This window comes from Cyrtonyx montezumae, unplaced genomic scaffold (assembly GCF_038088225.1).
Source record: "Cyrtonyx montezumae isolate F1298 unplaced genomic scaffold, pur_monq_1.0 scaffold_10, whole genome shotgun sequence".
In the NCBI taxonomy this organism is placed as follows: Eukaryota; Metazoa; Chordata; class Aves; order Galliformes; family Odontophoridae; genus Cyrtonyx; species Cyrtonyx montezumae.
This window is the reverse complement of record NW_027071826.1, coordinates 49,370,002-49,395,388: the sequence shown is the minus strand read 5'-3', so window position 1 is coordinate 49,395,388 and position 25,387 is coordinate 49,370,002. Positions and strand designations below refer to the sequence as shown.

Genomic DNA, 25,387 nt, shown 5'->3' with positions numbered 1-25,387 from the left:
CTTGAGGTGGCAAAGTGGCTGCTTCTGTTGTAGTTGCGATGTCTGAGTGGTGGTACTTCTGTCAGGGCCTCCTTCCAGGCATGTCAGGTTCCACAAAGGCGTTCCTTTGTACAGGAATACAGTTAGTGTTTAAGGAGCTGCAGTGCTAGCTTTGCTTCTTGTCCTCAGTGAGTGCTCCACAAATGTTCCCATCCTACATAATGAGGTTCAGCACTTAAACTGGAGTAATAAACCTTCAAAATAGGATCTTTTATGTCACATTCAAACAGTCATTTCAGCTGATCAGTTTGGTGATGCGTTCCCCTACAACACTGTTTCTTGTTGGGACGTAGTACCACTTCAACACCCCATGCAGTTCATTCTGAAGTGCTGCAAAGCTGAACAGGGGAGCTGCCAGTCACAAAAGTCTAACTGGTAGTTTCCAACGAAATGTGATGCAGAGGTGAGACAAAAATGAATTACAAAAAGAGGTGCAAGTAAAACAATTCTGAGTTAAAAAAGAATCAGGCTGCCAACTAACTTACCAGGTTTCTGGTAAAACTGGCAGCTCTAGGTTGTGTAGCATGAGTAAGCCTTGTATTCTTGCCCAGTCTTCAATCTCATCAAAACAATCATACGTACTTGTGCATGAAGGCTTTGCTGCTTGGCTTTTTTTTCTTTCTGTAATCGTATAGATCAGGTATAGTCACTTCTGATACCCTAAGATCTGTTAGTGAGGAGTAAACTGTTAAGAGCTATGCCTACCAACTATAAGCATTTGAAAATGGAGTAAGAGTATGCACCGGAAAATGCCATTAAATTCTGATTTTATTCCAATCATGAGACTCGCACATGCGGTCAGTGTGCACGGATCTGGCCTCTTGAAACTGGTATAAAAAAGGCTCTTGACATTGCAGTGGCTCATTCAAACTGTTCTTTCTACAAAACAGGAAAAAGCATCTTGTTCTTACTCTGCTTATTTCTGTTACTTGACTGCGCGGTGCAGTCAGTCTGGAAAAAGGGGTGGGTGTTCAGTGGTCTGAGGTTTGAGTGACTTAAGTATTCAGTTGTGTTTTAAATGTAAATAGAACATACTCCATTTTAAACTAGTAAAGTAACAGATTAAACCTATAACATCAGTATAATGGCTTTTATTATGTTTGGTAATTTGACGTAGGTAAAGTGCACATGAGACACAGTTTGGTCACAAAGTTTGCTTTCTAAAATGTTGAGCTCGGTTGCTGTTACCATTCAGGAAGCTTTGGTTCTGTTTATCAGCTGCATGGTTTACTTTTCAGCAAAGTCATGGAAAGCATGGCTGTCTAAATGAGTCACTGTGATGTTAAAGAGTAGGAAGCGTCCTTGGTAAGTTGCACTCTGCCCTGGTCTAGCCATTTATACTGAAGTTGGATATTCAAGGAAGGTGTTTAATAGAAGCTTTGAAGAGAAAACATCTTTATGGCTGAACAGGCCGTGCTGGTCGTTGTTTCTTTTTTCGTTTGTTTATTTTAACGAGGAAAACAGCAAGGAGTAGCCTGGGGCTGGGGGGGTGAAGCTGAGTGCAGAACTGAAGGCTGCCACGTGACTCAGCAGCTTTTTCAGCAGACAGTTTTTTGAGTGACTGCTGCTTGGGTTTTGAAGGCTCCTGCAGAGGAGTGGGTAAATCCAAACAACGATTAGGTGGTTTCAGCAGAGTTTTAATAGTTTCTGTAAGTTCTTAGGCTGCATCCATAACATGAGTTTTAGCCACTGCTATAATCTACGCTAGCAGCTGTGGTGACATAAAAACTACACTTATGGCTGGTTCAAATTAATTCATATTTCCTCTAAACTTTCACAGCAGATACCACACAGCTGATGCAGCCTACTCTTAAGTGTACCTGGACAAACTTTTAACTGTTGTTTGCCACAAGTTGAGTTTTGTTTTCTTTCTTTTTAAAGATACTGTTTGTAGTGCCTTCAGTGTGGCAAACAGAAGTACCTGTGTTCTTCATGGAAGGTTCAAATCTGTGGCAGAGGCAGTAAGTGAAGGACTGAATAGTGTTGAGGTTGTTGTTATGGAAGTTGATGAATAGCAGTACTGTGATACTGTTCCCCTTCCTTCACATAGCTTACCACATTTCTTACAATTTGATTGTTGCTGCCTCGTACTTCAAATGGTATTGGCCAAAACCTAAAAGTCATCTTCTACAGACACAACCTCAGTTCAGCGGGGCAAAATCTGCTTGTAGGCAAATCTTGACATGCTGTATGCTCCAAAGCAAAACAGGGATACCCACGTGCAGCTGAGACTTGGAGAGTTGCAGGTATTAAAGTTTAATAGAAGTAGTAGTAGTAACTTCAAGGAGAATAAATCAATATGGCTTTGACATCTCAGCAAAGTTTGTCATGTGCTTCCAGAGCAATCAGGAAAGGACATAAAACACAAGCTTGTCACTGAATGAAAAAGAGCTGCACTGAGAAATTTGACTGTGTAATAAGAAAGATGCAAATAAGCTGCACCATCTTCTGGATCTGTGTGTTAGAGAATGAGTTTTAAGAGTAAATCAGGCCTGTAACTCTTCTTCAGTTTCAGAGGTAGAGTTTTCCCTTTTAAATGGGAAGGTCTGTCTGATCAGCTCGAAAGGATTGATTATAGAGATGGATGGTGTGGCTTCTAATGTGGAACTCTTAAAAGTGACACAAACTCATCTGGATTCATTTTACAGAGCCTGTGCCCGTTACTGGCTTTAACAGAGCCCATACACGTGATAGCTGGAGACTAGCGAAGTGCTATTTTTAATAAGTTGATTAAGCAGCCATGACAACAGTTTTATTTGGCATAAATGGCCAGAGTGAGGAAAGTATCTGACAGTGGTTTTTAATCTTTAAATACTTCAGACATAAATCTGTTTAGCTTTTGTTTAGGTTAGCAGCAAAAAGCCTAAAATAACACGTGTGAAGTATTCTCAGAATTGTGTTATCTAAGGAGCTATGCAATGTAAGATTGTAAAGGGAGAAGTGATCTTTGAGTATATAAAGTATATGGAGTATAAGGAGTTCATAGACAGTTTTTATTTGCTAGGGGAACGTGAAATTTAAGAAATGAAGGTCAGGTTATGTTGAGAGTTTAGAATAAGGAATGACACCATTACAGACCTGGTAAATGTGTGTAAAGATGTCAGCCTTGAAAAGTAATTGCACATGTGTCAATTTGAGTGGACGTGTATACAAAGTTCAGTTGAAATACTACACGTTTACAGTGTACTTGGAATTTCTTCCCTAAGCTCACCCCTGTGTGGTATTCCCATAGATACTGTCTTCAAATCACATTCTGTAGAGTGTTTAGATAATAGCGTTGCTAGGAGAGAAGCAGTAGCTTTCAGAAGAATACTTATTTACTATATATGCCATTTTTGCATCTATGTTGTCAGACATCTTTGTTACCCATATGCAAAAGAAAAGGAAACGCTGCAGTACACAACAATCCCTAATGCAACAATTCAGATGCGCAGGGAGAAAGGCCTTGATTCTATGACCACTGTTACAGTATAACTATTTATAAGTTGTGGTACAGAAAGTAACTTACTCCCAAAGAGAGTCTTTCAGAAAGGACCACTATCATCTTAGCTGTTGTGCTCCTAGCACAGCTCTGCCTTGCCCAAAGCACCCCTTAGTAGCTCATTTCCAAATACATGCCTGCACCTTGCTATGCTCTTGTTTTCACAGTTAAATTTAGAAGAGGATCTATTAATTTACACAAAGACACTTTGTTATGCAGCAGTGGCAGCTGCTCCTCTTCACCAAGCACTGTGCCAGAAAGGTTTCTAGAAGACAAAACTTGAGTAGGTGGATTAAAAGAAAAACAAGAAAATAAAAACAAAGTCCAAACAACCAATGAAAATAAAATAGAAAAAGTAAAGAAAAAAAAAATGAATAAAAGTAAAAAAAAAAATAGAATGAAAAAAGTTAAAAAATAGAAAATTAAAAAATAGAGTATAAAAAGTAAAAAGGAAAAGAAAAAAGAAGGAAAAAAAATTGAAAAAAATGAGAAAAAGAAATGAAGAAAAAAATGAAAATGAAAAAAAATAAAAAATAAAAAGAAAGAAAACATGAACAAAGACATGAATAAACAGAAAAATTAGAATGGAAAAAAAAAGTAAAATGAAAAGATTAAAGAAAAATAGAAAAAAATGAAAGAAATAAAGAAAAAATAAGGAAGGATAAAAAAGAACAAAAAGAAAAGAGGAAAGAAAAGGAAAGAAGAAAAGGAAAAATTAAGTATAAAAGTAAAATGAAAAAAGTGAAATGAAAAAAAATGAAAGTGAAAATAAATAGAAAATAGTAAGATGAAAAATAGAAAAAATAAATGAAGAAAAAATTAAGAAAAAAGGAAAAAAATGTAATGAAAGTAAAAAGGAAAAGGAATGGAGAAAAAGAAATGAAAAACGATAAAAAAGGATAGAAAAGAGAAGGAAAAAGAAACCCAGAAGAAGAAAGGAAAAGGAAACCAAGAAGAATACAAAAAAAAAAAAAAGAGATGAAAAAATAGAATGAAAAGAAAGAACCAAAAAAATAGAAAAAAAGGAAAAAGTAAAAAAGTAAAATAGTAAAAAAAGAAAGAAAAAAAAAGAAAAGAGGGAAAGGGAAAGAAATAGAAAAAGTTAAAAAGTAAATTAAAAAAAATGAAAAGAAGAAAAAGAAAAATAAAATGAAAAAAAATAGAAAAGGATAGAAAAAGTAAAAGGAACAAAGTAAAAAGAAAAAAAAGATAAAGGAAAAGTAGAAAGAAAAAATAAAGTAAAAAGAAAAAGATGAAGAAGAGATGAAGTAAAAGAATTAAAGAAAATAGTAAAAAAAGAAAGATAAAAGTAAAAAGAAAAAGGTAAATGAAGAAAAAAGGACTGAACAAAATGAAAAAATAAAGATGAAATAAATATAAATGAAAGAAAGAAAGAAAAAAGGGAAAAAAAGTGAAAAAAAGAAAAGGAAAAAAATATGGAAAGAAATGAAAAAAATGATAAACAAAAGAAAAATAAAAAATACATAGAATAAATAGAAAAAAAGAAAAAATAAGAAAAAAATAAAAATGAAAGAAGAAAAAAAGACAGCCACCCAACAGCTTGCCCAATTAAATGAAGTTACTTCTCAAGCTGTTTCTGTTCTTTTGAAGGGCCTAGTCCATCCAACTACTGAATCAAGTTCAACTTGGAAAAAACATCCACTGATCTATGATAATCCAAGCCACATTGGGCTCACATGTGATGAGTGCAAAATCCTAAACTGCAGCAGAAGTCAAAAGAGAACTTTTCACAGTCACGCAGTTTGTTAGTGAAAACACAACAGAAAAGAGCCAAAGTTGCTTTTACAATAACGCAGTAGTGTACTTGTAATACCATGTATTTTGTTCTGGAATAAATTACCACTGCAAGGCCTTCAGATCTGTGAAATGGAAGATCCAATTAATAGCACAGGAGGGCAGGCCACGATAACAGAGATGCATCTGAAGCAGCAATAACAATGACATCTTAGAAACTTAGGTGCTATACGTTTTTTTCCTTCCTACTATATCAGACACTTGCCATTGCTGCCAGCGCTCCAGTTTGCTTACCTGTCAGATACTCATTTTCTTCAGTTAACTTTAGTTTCTCATATTTCATGCTTCATTAAGTGAAACACTGGTTTGGTATCACAGGAACATACCTCATCTGTCCACTGCTTCCTTCTGATTCTGAGAGGGGTAAAGACCTGCGTTGTGATCCTCTTGATAGGAGAACATTTCCTCTAAGGGCAACAAGTTTTCCTCAAGCTCATGCTTTCAAAGCTATCTAGCTGCCAGTCTTGTGAGCTTGCCATATCTTCTACCTAAGTGATCCTACACCAATAAGAAGACTGAGTTAAGATTCAGTTTTGCCTCTAATCCAACAAACGTGGTAGCTACTCTTCTATTCTGCATATTACTACTCGTTTAAATTTTAATTAATATCACTTCTAGAAATACAAACTGAGCCAGTAAAACAAATACAACTGTTTTATATTCTACTTTCTCTGCTATGGTTACCAACGGCCCATAAACACATGGCAAAACATACACAATGAGAACAGTTACTGCTCACAACAGACCAGAAATAGCAGCATGGGAAACTTAACTTCCAGTAGGGCTTAATCTTAACTATCAGTAGTGACAATCTGGACCTTCCAAAAGAAAAAGAAAGAATAAATGAAATGGAAACATAATGCTACGCCATCCATTAAAAAACAACAGTAATGCACTATCCAGATCTATATGCTCTTCTCTTTGTGAAGATCTAACACACGGCTGCATGACCAACCGAAGGTAGAAAGAATGTTTTTCTTCCCAGAGAAGTGCAAAAGATTGATTTTTCAAGACAAGGACAGCTATAAAGAGAAATCTGTCTCACTATAGTTACAATACACTGCTTTCGTATCCTGCATTCATGCGTAACAACAAGAGTTCAACTCCAGCAGCTATGCACTTAAGCTGAAATGAACTTGGAGACAAGCTCCTCAAAAAAACACCTCCATTAAAGAGAACATTTTCTGCTCATGCCTTTTAAGGCATAAAATAAATCACTCCACGCAAATGAGCAGGAATACTTTATTGCAACGCTGTCTCAAGAAATCTATGCATGTATAAATACAGTAAACACTATTTTAGCCACACTGGAACCACCTAAACTGAGATTTAATGCTCCATAGTTTTTACATGCATTCCATCCTGGGTATGCTGACTATAGTACAGGGTTTCTGTTCTTCACCTACAGCAGTTTCGATTCAAGAGTACACCGTAAGCAAACTTAGAGAAACATCCATAAGTTGCTAATGGAAAGAACCACAGGAAGGTCTCACGAGAGTTTACTAAACACGGGGTGTTTTTCCCCAAAAGTTTTCAAATACAAAAACTGAATTTTCTCTACAACTCCATTATATTTACACAAACATTTTAAAAAGATGTAATTTAGATCTAATCACTGTCATCCGAACCCCCTTCGGATCCCTCATTATTGGATCCATCTGGTTCAGACTCATTAGCAGATCCTCTGCCAGAACCCTCGTTATCAGATCCTCTCTCAGAATCTCTGTCTGAGTCAGCACTGCGAGAAGCAGGGCGAGATTCATTATCTGAACCACCAGAACGACTTCTCTCTGACTGCACAGACTCATTGTCAGATTGGTCTGAATCTGACCGCTTCCTTTTTCTGGCTGATCTGTCACTGTCAGAATCTTCTTCTGATGCGTGGACACTGGACCTCCTCGGACTGCCTGCCTCACTACCTGACTTGTTTCTGTTATCAGAATCACTGTCAGAAACAATGCGTTTGCTGTGCTGCTGCTCCCCATCATCTGAATCGCTGTTGCTATTCCTGGCATGTCTGTATGGGGAAAGGAAAAAATTCCAATATTAAAAGATGGAATGATCTTAAACTTAAAATAGGATGCTGCGATTTGAGAAACATTACTATTATCTGATTGAAAAGGCAGTGAATAATTTGTAATGGAAGGTGATGTTTTGAGTACATTAAAATGCTTCTCTTTAGCTCATTATTATCAGCAATGTCATTTCCCTCAAAAGCACGCATTCAAACTTCAGTGTTTGAGAACCAAATAAATGTTCTTACCCATCGTCAGCAATCTTGAGTTTATCCTCATCAGATGAATCATCGCTAGATGAAATTATGGCTTTTGATTTGATCTTTCCTTTCATTGAAGGAGGCAGACGTTCTGGTTTGGGCTGAGGGGCAGGGAAAGAAAAAAAAGCTGCTTGGTCACATGGCTGGTTAGAGTACCCAACATTTAAAAAACTAAAGCACAACAGGCATGCTTCTTTTTAACAGATGTTCTAAAGTCATTTGATAAAAACTTTCCATTTAATATCAATTGTACATTGCTTCAGAAATATTCTTCTCAACCTTGAAGCTGCTACAGCAGCAGGAAAGGAGGACAAAAGGCAGTTTGTTACAACAAATGTAATTTTCAGCATTAATAAAACTGCTGACTGCAGCAGTGCTTAAGCTCAAATGCATTCTTAAAGAAAAAAGAAGTTATTCAGCAGTTAACTTACAGCCTTCTTTTTCTCTGCTTTGGGTGGACGTCGTTTTTTAGGTCTCGGACCGTTTTCATTTTCTTCATCATCACTCCCCTCATCTGCCTTCTGGGGTCTTAAACAGAAAGGTATTTTATACGACGTGAAGTATATAATTGAAAAACAAAACAAAACATACACACAAAAAAACATTTAAAGTGCAAAAACATCATTTCAAAATCCAGCTAATAAATATTATTCATACTACTTCTGCATAGTAGCTCTATTTTTATTTAAAACAATACCCATTATAAGACTTAATCATGCTAACCTCTTAACAACTGTTCATTTTCTAAGCTGTCATGAAAAACTGCCTGAAAATATATTTAACAGCCATATTTCTCAGGGAAGCTTGACATTAAAGCATCAGTTACCTCCTCCTCTTTTTCTTCTTTCTCTCCCCTTCTTCTTCTTCCCCATCTTGTTCACTACCACTGCCCTTCCTCTTCTTTTTCTTTCTAGACATGGGCAAATCTTCATCGCTGTCATCGTTGACAAATTCATCGAATTCCCCTGCTCCTTTTTTGGAACGCTGTAACAAATAATGTAAAAGCCCCACAGTATGGCCTACTATTTGTCTTCAAGTGAAAAGCTACCACATAGCAAGTCATAAGAGAAGCTCTTCCTCAAAGTATTTTTCAAGATGTGAAAATGAAGCCCTACTTGTGACAACTTCCCTGTACACACTAAACTGATATAATTAAGAAACTAATTCCAAATTTTCATTAATAAACTTCAGTTATTTTAAACATCAAGCAGAATAGATTTTAGTTATGCCATCTTGTTCACGACTTAAGCATTAGCATTCAATGACATCACAGTATTAAATCTGCACCACTTCATTCAACAGAGGTTCAATGGCTCAAAATGGAAACTCTACGTGTTTAATATTATCCCAAGATAACGTGTATCAAAGGAAAAATGAAAGAGAAAGTTAAAAATAAATAAATCTGTTCTACCCTGCCTCCACCACCACCACGTTTTTTCTCCTTTGATCCTTCTACTTCACCAGTGAACATGAGAATATTCTTTGTCTTCTCCACATATTGAGCTCTTTGTTCCAAAAGTTTCTTCTGCTCTTCCTTTTCTCTGAGGCGCTTCTCTTCCTGAAACAGAGAGACAACTAACCATTACAATTATATTTGTAGTATTCTATTCACAAGCGTGTAAACTATCTGTGGACAAGAAACAGCAATACTGACTTTTACAGATCTGTCACAGCACAAGGTCCATGTGGCAAAAAGGTTTTGTGCAACACCTACACTAGAGCAGGCACAAGATCATTTTTTTTACCCACCAGGGGCTCCCTCATCCAGCCCACCAGTAAAGCATTTTGATGGCAAAGATTTTAAAAGGAAATACTTGAATTTCATTATAAAAATGAAAACATATTTGTAAGGCTATGGTGAAGAATATCACTTAACTGTCACATCTTTTTTCTACCTCTTACTGTACCTAAGAAAAATATCTGCTTGATATTTTAATCAGTAACACCTGGTACCATCACAGCGCTATAGAAACATCTATCTTATACTTAAATTCAATAAAATCTAACAGATGAAAACCTGTTCTTTAAGTAGTTTTTGACGAAGCAGCTCTTTTTCTTGCTCTTGCTTTGCACGCAGCTCCCTCTCTTCTTCATCCTGCTTGCGTGCCCGAGCCACGTGATACTGGGCTTGACTCAGTAAGTCAGAGCACTGCCTAGAACATGCAATGGTTGCAAGTAAAGGAAAGTGGCAGACATACTACAAGGAGAAATGGATTTATAAAGGGTAAGCATCACACTGCTGAATTTGTGACAAAAATAAGGTACCTGAACTAGTACAACAGAAGGCCAGGACAGTACTGAGTTTGCAAAAGCACTTTCTAGTAAGCAAATGGATCTGTAAATTGCAATATGCAATATACAAATTCAGAACTTAATGCTTCAAATGTAACAGGCCTGAGTACAAAGATGATCCTGAGCAAAATTTAAAGCAGACTACACGTGCAAAATTTAACTATTTCATGTTTCAATAACTGACCCACTCTACTCACCATAAGCTACCTTAAATCACCATGAAAGAAAACCTACTAAGATTTATCTTAGAAGTCAAAATAGGCAGAAGATCTTTAACTAAACTGACACATTCTCCTTGACAGAAAACTTGCTATTAAAACAACTGAAGTTTTACAAGTTTCATCCGACTGCAGAAGACACGTTTAGAGTTGTGGAACACACAAAAACACCAGAAATTGAAAAAAGGAAAAAAGCAGAACAGTAACAGGGATTAACCCTGTATTTGGATTTTTACTGCTGTGTGAAATACACAGCTGAAATCCAGTTGTAAACCAGTTTTACTCTGCAAAACAAACATGCAAAAAAAAAAAAAAAAGCATTTCCCTTAGTTAGCATTTGTTTTTTACCTGGCTTCTGTAGCAGCAAGCGCCAAATCAAATCTCATTTTATCACCAACTTTGCTCAAGTAACTGAAGTACCTAGGAAAAAAAAAGAGCAAAAGTAGTATTAGTTGCACATTTACTGCAACTCTGCCTTGCAAGTAAACAATAGCTCCCAAGTTAAAACCCTATGAAACTCAACAGAAGAGGACACTAGCCAATCTTCTGCCTTTTTGTACACATCCACTTATAAGACAACAGTATGCAAGTACATTCAGAGTTCTCAAATGTAACACATCTAGAAGTACTCCAGAGGGGAGCAACAATCCAGAAACAACTACTAGTCATTAACTATCAGACTGGAATTTGAGATCTACTTTTAAAGATTCACAAGATGTTTAGAAAGAAGTCTTCAATAAAAAATTACTAAATTTTGTGAATTATTCTACATGCTTCTTCAGCTATGTTCTTCCCTCACAATCACAATATAAAAATCACAGAGAAATATGTATTTGCCACCTGGCCGAATAAAACAAGTTCTGGAACAAAGCTTGAACCCACCCAACTGTTATTCTGCTACAAACTCTAGAACACAATACAACGTTTCATTGCATATGACTGCTCAGCTCATCAGAACTTGTCATCTACACTGCACATGAACTGCAAGGGAACTGAAATATATTACAAAGATGAGAAATAAATCAGCTTTACCTGTGGGCTAGCTCCAGCTCTTTCACAGCATTAAGCACTTCCTTTAGATTGCTTTTCTCATCTTTCAGGACAGAGGTAGCTAGTCTTTGTAGCACTAAAGCCACATTAAACATAAGGACTGTATCACTTGGTGCAACATGTCTGGCCTGTAAATAAAAAGCCTGTTTTTAAGACGCTCTACGATGCCAGAGGTATAAAAATACAGTAAATAGAGGTATACAGAGAATAAGCACCACTGCTTCAGTTCAGGAACTACTGAATTGAAACAGACTGAAACATGTACCACTTTACAGTAATTTTGTTAAATCTGTGATCAGTGATATTTTATCTGCATACCTTTAACAAAGTTTGCTTACATTCCTGTAATTTCCCACATTTGAAGAGTGCCCGGGCCAGATATAACAATACTTCAGTGTTCTGATGCTTATAGAACTTCCTGAGACAGTTTTCATACTGAAATAGAAAAATCAAGAGGTGACAACGGTTAGCAACTTTTGTTAGTTAACTGCAGCAAATATTTGTATTGCTAGGAGACACTACTGCTAGTGTGCCTTTTGCTGGTTTTTATTTGTTTTTTTTAAGCATATCATGCCGTATACAGGGATGGTTTGTCCACTGCATAGAGAAGCCTTTCTGTTATTCTATAGCAATGACTGGATTTTTCTAAAAGCCAGCAGCAGTCTGGGAGGCTCTGTAGATCTTTACACATTGAATACTTTCCCAGTACCATCTATTCAAACAAAGGTCAACAAACGAATTTTAAGAGCACTCTTGGTTCTCTCTCTCATTTATTCACAAATTGAGATACAACTTACTTAGTAACTTCGAACAGATGATGCAACTGGTTACAAAATAATCCATACCTTTAAGATAGCCTGTGCATCTAGCTGCCTATTTCTTGTTACATTCTACCTTCTTTAACACTACAGCTGTTTACTGGCTTAAAAGACTACTTGTTACTTCACATTTTGTGGCTTCAAAGTAAAGCTTAAAGCAGTTAAGAAACAAATCCTTTCCATTAAAAAGTTCTTAATAGCATGGCAAACAAAAAGCAATCTTTCCTAATTTCTAAACCTCCAAAATAGCAAGAAATACAAAGCAACCTTGACTTCCAGCTCAACTACAGATAATACCCTGCCTTGTAATACCATAAATAACAACTCATGGGTTGTATGGTGCTGTGAGCATCCAATTTCACCCACTTCAAGAGTCAAAGATTTTGTGTTCAGCAAAGTCTGCCCTTTAAATGCTTTACAGTAAATAATTCACTTGTCACAGCAGTAAGCTATGCTACAATAGTAACTCATCTCCCTTTCAGTCCAGTATCATGTACTGCAGACTACAGCTTGCACCAACTGCATAGCAGAATCCAGGGAACAATAAAAGATCACAGTAAATGTGCACATTTCTACTAAGCAGCTTCATCTGCATATATTAGCAAATAAGTACAGTATTTCTTGACAAATCTAAAGGTAAGTTTCCGCACTGCACTGCTAAAATTAGATGTTTCATGAGGCTTTTTGCATGTAAAAGTAGAGATGGTCTTGAAGGCAGTCTCCACTCTGACACAACAAAACCCATCAGACCACATTACTAAACCTCTTTAACAGTAGTTTACTGAAAAAGTGTAATTACTGAGGTCTTGATCAATTATGAAAGGCCCAATAACTCTTTCTTCAAACTTTTATAGAATCCTTAGGAGTAGGAAGGGACCTCCAAAGAACATCAAGTTCAACTTCCCTGCAATGAACAGATAGATCAGACCACCCAGGGCCTTATCCAGTCTGGCCGTGAAAGTATCTGGGGATGGGGAATCAAACCATATCTCTCAGCAATCTGTTCCACTGCCTTACCACCCTTGCTGTAAAAGTTTGTCTCCTTACACCTAAACCAAATCTATCCTCTTTGAGCTTGAAGATATTTTCCCCCTGCTAAAGCACCACAGACACTGCTGAAAACGTCTATCACAAAAAAAGCTTCACAATAGCTCTGAATTAAGTACTTTTGAGACTCAATGTTGAATAAAGCTTAATGGAACAGGTATTTCTGACCTTCTGTCCTTCTCAATATACACATTTTCAAGCTCGTTTGTATTTAAGTTATTTGATCAAAAAGCATACAACAGGTTGATACTTGGAAGTCAGTTTCCTTGAGCAGGTTGAACTACATGACCTCAAGAGATCCCTCAACATAAATTACACTGTGATTTTAAGTGCAAAGAGAAAAATCAGGGCAGTTAGTTTTCCAAACAGCTCCAACTATTCTTGCAATCAACTGAGTAAACAACAAAATTAGGAAATGCTTGTATTAAAAAATCCCAGCAGCAAATTGTATTTACTTATTTCTGAAAGTAAAATCTGAAAGTAAAATCACATACACTAATTACACCAACTTAAAAACCCTGTGACAACAAAAGAGATGCAAGATCAAAATTCTGACCCAACGGTATTTTAACTCTGCTACCATAAAAAGTATTTGGCAGTTTAAGTCTAGACTTGACAGCAAATAGCACTGCTTGCAATAAACCTATAAATTGTTAAAATAATATGCAGAAACTGAGCAGCTGCCAGTGACAGCTAAAAACCATCCAGAAGTCATCTAACCCAACACATTATGTAGTTCAATTTAGAGATGTTACCATCTGCACAGCACTGATGTACTGTTTCTGTTCTACATAGATATGTGCCAAATTCAGCCACACATCACTGATATCTGCTGTTGCCTCTCTCACTTGGGCAAAAACATCACGAGCTTCACGGAAATATCCTTTATGCGCCAAGACAGCTCCTAAGGGGAAAGTAATATGTACAGCGTAAGCTTCCAAGTTCATGTACTGTGCACTCCTGCCAAAGAAAATAAAATACTGCCTGAATCAAGTTCCCCATTAAAAACTGACATAGCTGTCATATGAAAGCTATTCTTTCATGAGCTCCACTAAATAATATGCAGGCTCTGCAAAAACATATAGAATATGTATTAAAGCATAGATCATAAGAATAACAGCCACAATTAAAGGAAAACTATTCTAACATTCACCTATGCCATTAGCAGCATACAAGTTCTTGGGATCATTTCTGAGTACTTGCTTGTAGATTGCTAGTGCACGATCCTGATGACGTTTTTCCTGTGGAGAGAAGTATCCCAGTTGATCACTCATTGGTATAACGAAGAATTAAAAAGCCTGCATAGTATTTTTATGGACTGTAATATGCCAAAGAGGCAGAAACAAAAGCACCACGAGTAGCTAACAAAAATTAAGTAAGTAAAAATCACACACACAGGACAGACAGATGCCTATTACCTTTTCTCTGTCTCTCGTAGGTTGATGTAGAGTCTGCAGCCAGACATTGCCAAGAGCCAGCATGGAGTAAGTATCATTCTGTGTGGAAGGCTGTTTCAATATTCTTTCAAATTTCTTCTGTCCTGGACCCCACTCTTGTTTAGCCAAATGAAGATTACCAATCAGAGACCAAGCATCCGGATGGTCCTGAGTAAAAAATTTACTGTCAACTGCAAAGGTACTGTCTTAGCTTACGTGGTTACTTTCCCAGGTATAAAATACTATTTTTTGAAATAAAATTTCACATTAAAAGTAAAAAAGTTATTTTACAATGAGTAGGTTATAGCAGTTCTCACTCTTTGCCCTGGTTTATATGAACAAAACAAAATAAAACCACAACACAATGAAAACAAAATTGAAAGAATAAGTTCGTGTTACATCTTGTCACCTAGAACAGTTAAAGGGTTACAAACCTGATTTATCTGAAGTGCTTCCTTAAACCAATCAGAAGCCTCATAAAAGTTTCCTTTATCCCTAGCCATAGCACCCAAGCGCAAGTAGCCTAAAAATAAACAATAACGAACTATTAAGAAACAGGTTCAAGTAACCTCAAACATGAAAAACACTAGCCACACTTGTATTGCAAAAACAATCTTTTTCTTGATCAATTACGGAAAACGAGCATTACGACACCTCTCATGTTCTATTGAAGATGAGGTGCTCTTCCATTCACAACGATGATGCAGAAGTTGCAAATTTCTGACAGTAACATTTAACTTACTTAAAGTGTTTTCACAAGGTAATGACAGTTGAGAAACCTCCAATAATGAAGGCCAATAGGTTAGACTATTTTTCCTCCCTCCACATTAAACAGCTCTCCCATCTCTGCAGGCTTTGGAAAGAGTGGCAACTATCAAGAAGTAATAATAGAGAAGAAGACATAAGGCTATAGATTAAGCTACAGCATGCTGCAGCTTGCTGAGAAAGTGCTATCACTTCTCTTTTACAGAGAACATAACACATTGGTCACCTGGAAACAAGAGAAAGAGTAAAGCAAAGAGAAAAAGAAACAAGACAACACGTTACGTCAGCTGCACTGATGCCCTCAACAGCTCTTCTTCCCTGGAGGAAGGCCCAGGGTCTATGGTAGAGAGTATCTGGTATAGTCATTTATTTCCATCGATGTAAACAGGTAAGGTTGCAAAGGCTGGGCATATCAAGTGGACAGCCTTGACTGCACCTAAGTGCTGAGGTGCATAGGGTTTTGGGGAGAGGAGCAAGGGGAGCAGCAAGGGAGCAAAGGCATGCAAGCCTACACAGGCTAGTCTTGCTAGATTTTTGGAGTACAGTAACAATCTACCAATAATCAGAAATCTTATGTCTGGAGATTGGACTGTAAAGATGATTCAGGCCTTAAAAAAAATAGAGAGAAAATTGCAGGTAAGAAGGCTCTACAGCTACTGTGAAAAGAAGTGAGGAGAGACATAAGGAGACCAGAACACACTGAATTTAAAGATTTTTGGTATTTTAAGAAAGACTGTGGAACTAAAATACCAAATGTTTCTTACAATCAACGTAATTGGGATGTTCTCTTAAAATGTTTTTATACAGCTTTTCCGCTTCGTGAAATTCACACATCGCCTCATATAGTCTGGCAAGGTTATAGGACGTTGTTACAGAGATAGCATTGTAATAATGCTCATCATGTTCAGCTTCTGCTTTTGCACGATCCAGTGATGCCAAAAAATATTTCTGAAGTATAAAAAGAGAAAAAGAATAAAACATTCCAGAATGTTCTTAGAGGAAAACTTCCGGGTGATCATAACGTTCAGTTCCAACTTTGAATAATGACATACCTTTGCTTCTCCAAGGTTTCCCAGCCTGAAGTGCAGAGCACCCACATTATTCAAAATCTCTGGTGGGACATCAGCCTGTACTTTCTCCTGCAGAATGCGTGTGGCTGTACCATAAGCTGACAGTGCACCCTTTACAAATAAAAGGCAGGTGCAAGAAATAGAGGAATGAGCTTTGCATGCTCTTATAAAAAACATATGTAATACACTCAGTGTTCGTTATCAATTACCTGTATGTCAGTCTGCTCTAGAATTTGGGCCAGCTCAATCCATGCCTCTACATCATCAGGATATTGTTCTGTGACCTTCTTTAGATGTCCCTGAGAAACAGCAGAAAACAATCATACTTTTTTGTGGACGCAGAAACTGTTAAACCTCACGTAAGGAGTAGAAGTATTTCTTAGTTTCCTTCTTCACTATTTCCCTGTTCTTTGCAGAATGTAATACACCTTTTTAAGTTTTAGAGAAGCAGAAGTGCTAAGTGTCACACCAATATAAGAAGCTAGAAAATGATGGCTAATGCGCACATGCATTTAACCACTATTAGGTTAAAAAACATTTATTCGTGAAAACAGAAAACCACACTGACACTGCTTTTTCTGATAAGCTATGAAAAGCGTTTTCTAGAAATACCAACTAACTTAACATCTTCAGCAAATCACTACTGAACTTGGGAAGCATTCTGCCTTCTAATAGTAAGTAAGCAAATGTGAAGCTAGGGTTTCTCTATATTTCTGAAGTTGCCTTATCCAGAGACCAGTAGAAACCCCAGTTCTGTTCAGAAGTTGTGGCTCCTCACAGGTAACAGGATCTCATATGACAGCAAATAGTAAATATTGCATATTTAGAGTCAAGTAACCCTGAGTTTCATACATTTGAAAATCAGACTTGAAATATGAATCTGTATCTGAAGTTATACTTTTGTACATAAAATCACGATCCTGGCAGAAGCACAACTCACCTTTGCAATATCCCTTTTCTCCTGGTCTTCTGAAGCTGCATAAAGAGATCCAAGGATTTTCATAGTCTCATAATTGTTAGGATAGGCTTTCAAAACTTTTTCAAAGCACTGCGATGCATTTTCCTTGTCTCCTCTATAAATGTACATTTGACCCAATCCAAAAAATGGAAGTACAAAAGAAGATGAGGCAAACTGAGTGGCTTGATAGTAATATTGGAAAGCTTGATCATAATCTTCCTAAACAAAAAATTAAAGGAAGATCCGGTAGTACTTTAACACGTAAGCTTTTTATGAATGTTTATAACAAGTATTTCAGGTGTAGAACCTCAAAGGAGGCTTTAAAAAAGTTATCCTACCTGTACATGAAAAGACCTGGCCAGCTGGTAACAACTCTCTGCCTGCATTGCTTCAACTTCGGTATTATGAAAAGCATGAAGAGCCAAGTGTTGTACTTTACCATAATCCTAAATAAAGACATTTGAAAGCCTTAATTTTATTTACAGTCAAGTCACACATTATTTACACAAGAATACACAGCAAATACAGAAAAGCATTATTCATATCATTCACTAAATAATAACAGATTGAGTTTCAGAGGTTTCTGTTCTCTCATTAATCCATATCTTTTGCATATTTTAAAACCCAGAAGGGAGAAGGAAAAACAAACAAACATATAAAAAACGGAAACCCTGTCATGAGATAAAAGTGTGCTTGAATTAAGAAATAAATGTACTATTTTTGGCCTCCTTAAGAAATGCTTATAAAAAAACTAAGTTAAAAACTTAATTCATATTCATCTATATCAGCAGTTCCATATTCTGTGCCACTTAACCGGACACAATGAGATCATATTTAACACTGGAATCCTTACCACTCAGAGGCTATTAAGAATTTGATTGTAAAATTCCACAGACCACTTACCTTCTTGAAAAAGAAGTGATTAGCCAAGTGATTCAGCACCATTGGATTACTGGGATCAATTGTGTAAGCTCTAGAGAGGAGCTGGACACCATTCTTGATGGAATCAGCCTAAATGAAACATTCAGAGGTATCAGCAACATCTCAGTAGCTTTATCTTACTATGATTTTTAAAAGCTACTCTTCAGTTCATACTGCTGCAGGAACTCTAACAGAGACTGTGTGCTAGGCTCTCAGGAAAAAAAAGAAAATTCAGCCACCAGATTTTCTACCTGCAGCATAAAAATGGGAAACAAAGTGAAGATATCAGATAGGGTGTGGAAGAAGAAAAAAAAAGAAACAAGCAAACATAAATAATAAATAAAAAACAAAGTATTGCTTTCCGAGGAGAAACCAACAAACAAACAGAGGGTAGCCTTAGCGTCCTTTGACATTTCAGTTGCACACCTCTGATAGCCTTCCTTCTACAGCTCGACACCCCTAGACCTTGTTTGGTTTTGGTCTCAAACTTCTGAATGATTCATTAAGCAGAGAAGTGAAAAACTTCTTATGTTCAAATTCTAAAAAAGAACTTCAGACAATGAAACTACTGAAATTAAGTTCTAATTAAAAACTGGCAGAAGTTTGATCCATTTACGTAGTGATAGTACCCTAACAACGTACTCTTTTATACAGAGACCTAACTGTTTAAACAAAGCTTTCCATGAGTGCAAAATTTGGATGTTATGTGACTACTAGATGACTTTTTTTTATCCTACTCTTAAATACCTACAGATTTAAGATCTTGTGCTTTGTTTAAACAGTTCCAAAACTGATATACTAAATTGCCTTTTCTAGGGGGATGTTGCTGAGATATATAATACAAGCACAAGATCTTATAAAAATTTTGCTTCTATTATCAGCAAAAAAAATAATTGTATTGAACAGAAAAACTTATGTCTCAGTCTCAAAAAATCTGAAGTACAGCAGGCAGACAAACAAATTTAATTGTAATAAAGGCAGTATCTGTATGGTATTATCATAAAAATACAGACTGGCTAGGAGAGAATGCATTGTTCTTGCTTAACTTTCAACAGCAAAAATGGTTTTATAAACATATTAAATGTGATTTTTCCAGTAATCTGGATCTCATGTCTAGTTTCAAATAAAGCCAGCAGATGGTCAGAGGTCTCAAAGCTCCTAGGCACTGAAATAAAACCAGAGAGAAGACAAACTTCAGTGAGAATATAGTGTAATCTCAACCCACATTTGCCCTCAGAAAATCTTTAAGGATGGAGAAAAATTGCCAATATCTAATCATGGGAGAAATCAATTAAAACTTTGTACCTCAGAGAAACAACTGTCAACTGTAATGTTATGCTAACATTGCAGTGCAAGTTGTGGAAACAGAGGTAAAGCACAGACAATACATTCCTTAGACACAAAAGTACCTGAGTGGGTCAGTTTTTAATCACAGCTTTTCAAAGTTTAAGGGGACTTAAGTAAAAAAGATTTAACAAATTTTCAGGGAATAAAACATATAAAACAGCAGGTTTCATTAGTTCCTTGCCTAGAGAATTATTTGTTATGATCTGATCTTAGAATATTTTTGGTTGTCCCCAGAGCTTTATGGGAAAAAAAAAAAAAATAAACTCTCAGTCACATTTACTCAAATTATTTATGGAAGTCTAAAGTAATTTCTTCCCATGAATTGGTAATCTAAGTCATTTTCAGATAGTCTGTACTAAAAGAAGGTCTTTCCTAGAGAGCTATGTGTTCGACAGAAAGCAATATCAGAACAATACTGCATTTTAGCAACATGCAGTTATGCAAGAAAGGTTGGTAATTTATTTGCTTGTTTATTTCTTTAAAACCATCCTCCACCAATAACTTGCTTGGCATAGATTGACCACCTCACATCTTATGATCTCAAGTTAAGTTTTATGACAGTACAGTTTTCTAGGGATACATCTAGAGAGGTATGGCTGCTGCTTTGATTCCACTGCCCTAGTTACAGTCAGTCCTTGATTCCTTGGTTTACTATGCAGCGTATGTGCCAAATTAGCTGGAGCATAACTTGCACAGTTGTATGAAAGGTTACATTCCATGAAGCCCTGGAAGCTTGGGACGAATCTCCTAGGAACACACCTTTTACCATGATGCTCTCAGAAAAAAATGCTGATGCTCTGGAATACAGCTGTCATCACAAATGAGGTCTTCACGCATCTGGGAACTTTCATATCATCTTGAGTAAAAAATTCCTCAAGTTTCAAATATCTATGTACATGAAGGTTAAGTAAGGCTGGCTATTAGATCTGTAAGGGCTGCTCATTAAAGATTTTAAAATCATCACTTCCTTACTGGACATGTTTTCACACATCTCATCAGGGACTTTCTGTACCTAGAAAAGCATCTCTATAAGAAACAGAGCTGAACATTTTTAACAGAAGTCACTCAGCATGTGCCTTAAGTATAAACCTATAACATCATTCAACAGTAACACCGCTGACATGACTTAACCATACATTTCAGTACCCCTCATAAAAACTGGAGTGCCCCTCAAACGACAAAGTTTGCTGTTTCAAGTGAGTATGGCTTACAGTTAAGTCAGACCCACCTCTTTATTATTGAGTTCCAGGACAGCCAGTCCAACCAAAGCTCCTACGCATTTTGAATTTAGCTCCAGAGCTCTGCTGAATGCCAAGCGAGCTTTTTCCAGCTTGTTCAGTTTCACAAAGCAATGGCCCATTCCTAATCGAACCTCAGCTAGAGAACAAGATGACACCATTCAGAATCCCAACATTTCAACAACTTTTTTTTTTTCAGATAAATATTGAAAAAGCACATCACACCCTGCAGAAGAATTCAAGAGTAATTATGATCCTACTGTCAACACCTTGTACAACTACTACTATCGCTAAACCAAGTGCATCGTTTTTACAGCTGTTACTTACAACTTTTCCAGACTTCTGCATTAAGAAAATCATACAACACAATAAAAACTCCTATCATAATGTACAGATAGAATTTTACATTTGATGTTGTTTCATTATTAGTGCTAATGCACTGACATAATTTCCTTCACCCTAATTCCAACAATCCATAGTCTTGAACAATACTTTCCTTTCCCACTCCGTACAATTTTAATACACATCCTCTTATTACCTTCTACAACTGTTAGAAAGTAAGTGGGGAAAAAAAAACCAAAAGCATTTTCTTCCTTGAAGCGACTTCTCTCTCTAACAATTCAGTAGCACTCCAAGTCAACAAACAACTCTAACTAGAATGAAGGTTTTTTTGGTGGTAGCTTCGGGGATGCTTTTGGTGGATTTTTTTGACATCTATAGAACATAAATAAGCCTGTAGACATTTGAATTTGGGAGACCTGAATTAGATGCTTCCACTAGCAAACTGTTCCTGTCTTACCTGGACAACCTGGATTGGTACGCAATGCTTTCTTGTAGTACGCAAGGGCTCCTCTATAATCTTTCTTGTTGAAAGAAATGCATGCTTTACCTGTAAAAACATACCATACTAATTAGAAAGATCAACAAAGCCATTGTAAATCATTACACAAGTATCATTTACTGAATTTGCATTGTACCAGTTTTCAAAAGCTATAATTAAAAAACTAACAGAAAATTCAGACAACTGCAGCTGTTTTGGTATCTTTGATGACATCAAATATACGAAACAAAATAACAAAGGAATACATTCAATCTACACTTCCTTGAAAAATAAACACATTTACTAAGACCAGATTCATTAGTGAATAAATAAAAATCTCCATACCAAACCATCTCGTTTCTGGTCAAAAGAATGCACTTCTTCATCCCCTTCTTTCTCCCTCTACTTACATACACATCCCTTTCTTAAGCAAGTCACTCATTCCAAAACTCAAGTAGAGAGATTGTTGTTGTTTTGTTTTCCTTATACACATATCCATAAACTCATACCGAGAAGGGCTGGAATATTATTTGGAGACTGGTTAAGCACAAAATGGAACTGTGCATCAGCTTGGTCCATCTTATCACCTTCAAGCAGACAAAAACAGGCTCTTCCCAACAAGTGATTCTAGATAAAGAAAACAAAACATCTGCTATACTTACCTTCATAAACTTTGAAAATTAGACCATATGAAGTGTTATTTGGCCATGCAATAGGATTTTTTCAATGATTAACTTATTTCTCTTGTACTGGGATAAGAAAAATCTAAGAGGGTGTTAAAAGAGATAATTAACATCTAGAAGTTCACATGCCAATAACAACCAGCCTTTCCTTCCCAAACTCACAAAAGTTGACGTATACAGTTTTATCAGGTGTCTCCAGTTAGAGATAATTAATTATCCCTGGTAGCACCACACACTCATTTCAGATATTTTCAAGTTTTATTCCAGAGTTGAAATCCTAAGCATTTCTAACTTCTTCTATAGTGAATCAGTATTTGCTTTCTTTAGAACTATTTGAATTCACACACAAAATATGTTGAAATTAAGCTAAAAAAAAAAAAAAATTTATAAACATCATTTTTATACAGATTCTTTTTACCTGATCGTACATGATGATTTTATCAGCCATAGTATATAATAAAGTAGCTTGCGTTATGAGCTCCTTCTTGTTATCTTTGTTCTTCTCCTTTCGAGCCTGCTGTACATAATATGCTGCCAGAGTATCCAGACATGTCATCTGATCTTTTTCATGGTCTCTGTAGTCCAAGTTCCCATCTATGCGTGCAGCTTCCAACAGCTTCACAAAGTCTTCTGTTTTTCCTTGTTTGTAGTATTCCAGCTGTAGAACACATATGACTTTAATGGACATAAGCCACATAAATAAAGCAATAAAGTCAAAGACATTCTGATAATAGCAATATTTCTTTCTATCGTCATCCCAACTTTGTTTTTCAGAAGTCCTACAACTATTTATTATGAACAATCGATTGTTTTTCTTCTGAACTTTTGTATTTTTGCATACCTCCCCATACTTTCATCAGTATAAATAACGTTCTCCATTTTTTATGAAGTACATAATCAAAGACTCAATACGGCAATTGAAGACTCAATAATCAAATTCAATATGGCAAAAAAAAAATAACAGACTAAGGAAGAAAAAAATCTTAGGAGAGCAGGGATCAAGCAACCTTGTTTCACGAGAAAAGACAAAAATAAGAGTGTTAATATGCATATGTCAATTCAGAAATATCTGCTCGGAACCTGTTATTGAATAGACAAATTAAGTTTCAGTTCTGAATTCAGCTATCTGGTCATAAAAGAAAGAGGAACTCTGATTATTTGAATGCAAAACTGAGCATATACTCACCGCTAAAGCAATCCATATGTGCAGCTGTGTGTGTTCCTGTTTCAGTATACTTATAACTTCATCACCCTCAGGTAACTGATCGAAGTCAAGCTCAATAACCTACAACCAAACAATGCAGATCATCTTACCACTGAAGTATGAACAGTGTTATTCATTGCTGAGCTCAAAGCAACTGTATACATCAGCATGCAAAACAAACAATTCTGTTCAAAGTTGTGGAGAAAAAAGCAATGATGTTTTTTTACTCTAGAAAGTGTATAAGTGCTGGCCTCTCACAAATATCTGAGAAAAGAGCAGTGTTTGGGATACCAAGCAGGGATATATTATTAATTTAACTTTTTTTCACTATATATGACAGGGTCCGGAAGTTCACAGCTCAGCTAATGATCAGCTAACCAACTTGCCTTCACATCCATACTTTCAAGAATTGCTCCATTTTTAAACCATTTCCTACAGGCAAAACGCAGTGTATGACACAGTTAGAATATTCCGAAGAATAGGGTATTATAGAATCCATTTCTAAGGCATAACTAAGAACAAGGTGATTTTCCACTATGTAATTTAGAGATTAGTTATCACTACAGTCAAAATGAGCAAATGATAGAATCATAGAATGTGTGATTCTCATATCTGCGTGATGCTCATCATCCACGTACTACCCAACTTCACAGTGAGAATGCAGCGCAGCAGTTATAACCAGGTTTGTCCTGCTATTACCTACGCAGGCACTCCCACTGAGGTAGAGCCACTCAGTTCTTAAGGACTCCATCTTTACAAGGTTTCCATTATAAAACTGTATGTCACTGCAGTGCTCACTGATTAATCCAAAACCTCGGGAATCAAAATCATTCTAACCACAACGTAAGAACACTAAGGTCACGTACTCTTGCTGACACCCACAGCTAAAGTTTCTGTCAAAGAACAATAACTCCCCTCACGTGTAATGTACGGAGAACGCAGCAGTGCTTTGTAAGACGTTACACGCGCTACAGCAGATGTAGGGAAACTTTAGTTAAAGTCGGTACAGGCAGTTTACGCATATGAAAACGCACAATGTGGAAGAGCGAACGGCTCCTACAGCTCTCCCTCTCAGCCGTGCGAAGGACGCCAGATAGAGCACCCGGCCGTGCCCAGCCGCTCTCCGCCAGCAGCTACCCCACTGAGGGGCCCCGGCACCGCGAGCACTCCCGCCCCAAACGCAGGCCGCGCCCCCGCCTCCCAGCCCCGACTCGCCTCATCGGTGTCCCGCAGGGGGATCTCGATAGACCCCCGCGACATGATAGCGATGACAGAGCCGCAGACGCCGCCACTCGCCGCGCTCTACCGAACCGCCGAGCTCCGCCGCGCTACGGCAACAACGCACGCACTTCCTCTCACGCAGCGAGCGACCCGGAAGTGCTCGGGTGGCCCGGCCCGGAAGCGCGAGCCCTAGCGGCCGCCTCGCGCCTGCGCGTGAGAAGGCGGGAAAGGGCTGAGGCCTGCTGCGCGCGCGGGGCTGGTGTAGGTGCAGCGGCGGTCTCGCGGGCGCTCCTCAGCGGGCCGCCAGCCCTGGGGCACTCGTTATTACCAGAACTGGTCGCTCTTGGCAGCAACAGCAGTATTTTAATCGACACCTTGCATCAGAACGTTTCTTCATGTACTCGTTTTGAATTGAGTTGCCCGCTTCAGTGAAAAGCAGCTTTTTTTCTCCTACTTAACACCAGCACTTTGTTCATTTCAAATAGGGAAGCTTTTGCATGTGGCAACAAAGTGGAAGAGCGTGGAAACTAACAGAATCAGTGAAAGCGTGCTCTTAAAACAAGGTGATTTTTTCTCATTAAAAACGTGCCTGAAATAATGTTATGTAAGCACAGTGGTGATTAACAGAGCTTTTCTGCTTTATAGGCTGCATCTTCCACATGCACAAAAAAATCCTGCTCACTAGACAT

The 25,387-nt window shown here is 37.2% G+C and overlaps 1 protein-coding gene across 2 annotated transcripts; it reads right to left on the bottom strand.

Annotated features, from left to right (window-relative positions):
- Positions 1-6,591: 6,591 nt before the first annotated feature.
- Positions 6,592-24,773, bottom strand: CTR9 (CTR9 homolog, Paf1/RNA polymerase II complex component). Of its 2 annotated transcripts, XM_065755313.1 has the most exons (25): positions 24,693-24,773; positions 23,460-23,558; positions 22,692-22,931; positions 22,100-22,217; positions 21,570-21,659; positions 20,761-20,909; positions 18,168-18,275; positions 17,603-17,710; positions 17,247-17,483; positions 16,516-16,605; positions 16,289-16,417; positions 16,001-16,184; positions 14,906-14,994; positions 14,454-14,639; positions 14,189-14,276; positions 13,791-13,939; positions 11,489-11,605; positions 11,153-11,298; positions 10,469-10,540; positions 9,628-9,763; positions 9,022-9,168; positions 8,437-8,594; positions 8,042-8,138; positions 7,599-7,711; positions 6,592-7,352 (listed from the first exon to the last, which is right to left on the bottom strand). In XM_065755313.1, exons 1-25 carry the CDS (start codon positions 24,735-24,737, stop codon positions 6,944-6,946), a joined length of 3,504 nt encoding a protein of 1,167 aa, XP_065611385.1. In that variant the 5' UTR covers positions 24,738-24,773; the 3' UTR covers positions 6,592-6,943. The 2 variants fall into 2 exon arrangements, with proteins under 2 accessions (XP_065611385.1, XP_065611386.1); XM_065755314.1 differs by lacking the exons at positions 20,761-20,909; positions 23,460-23,558; positions 24,693-24,773 and having other exon boundaries at positions 22,692-22,780.
- Positions 24,774-25,387: the final 614 nt, after the last annotated feature.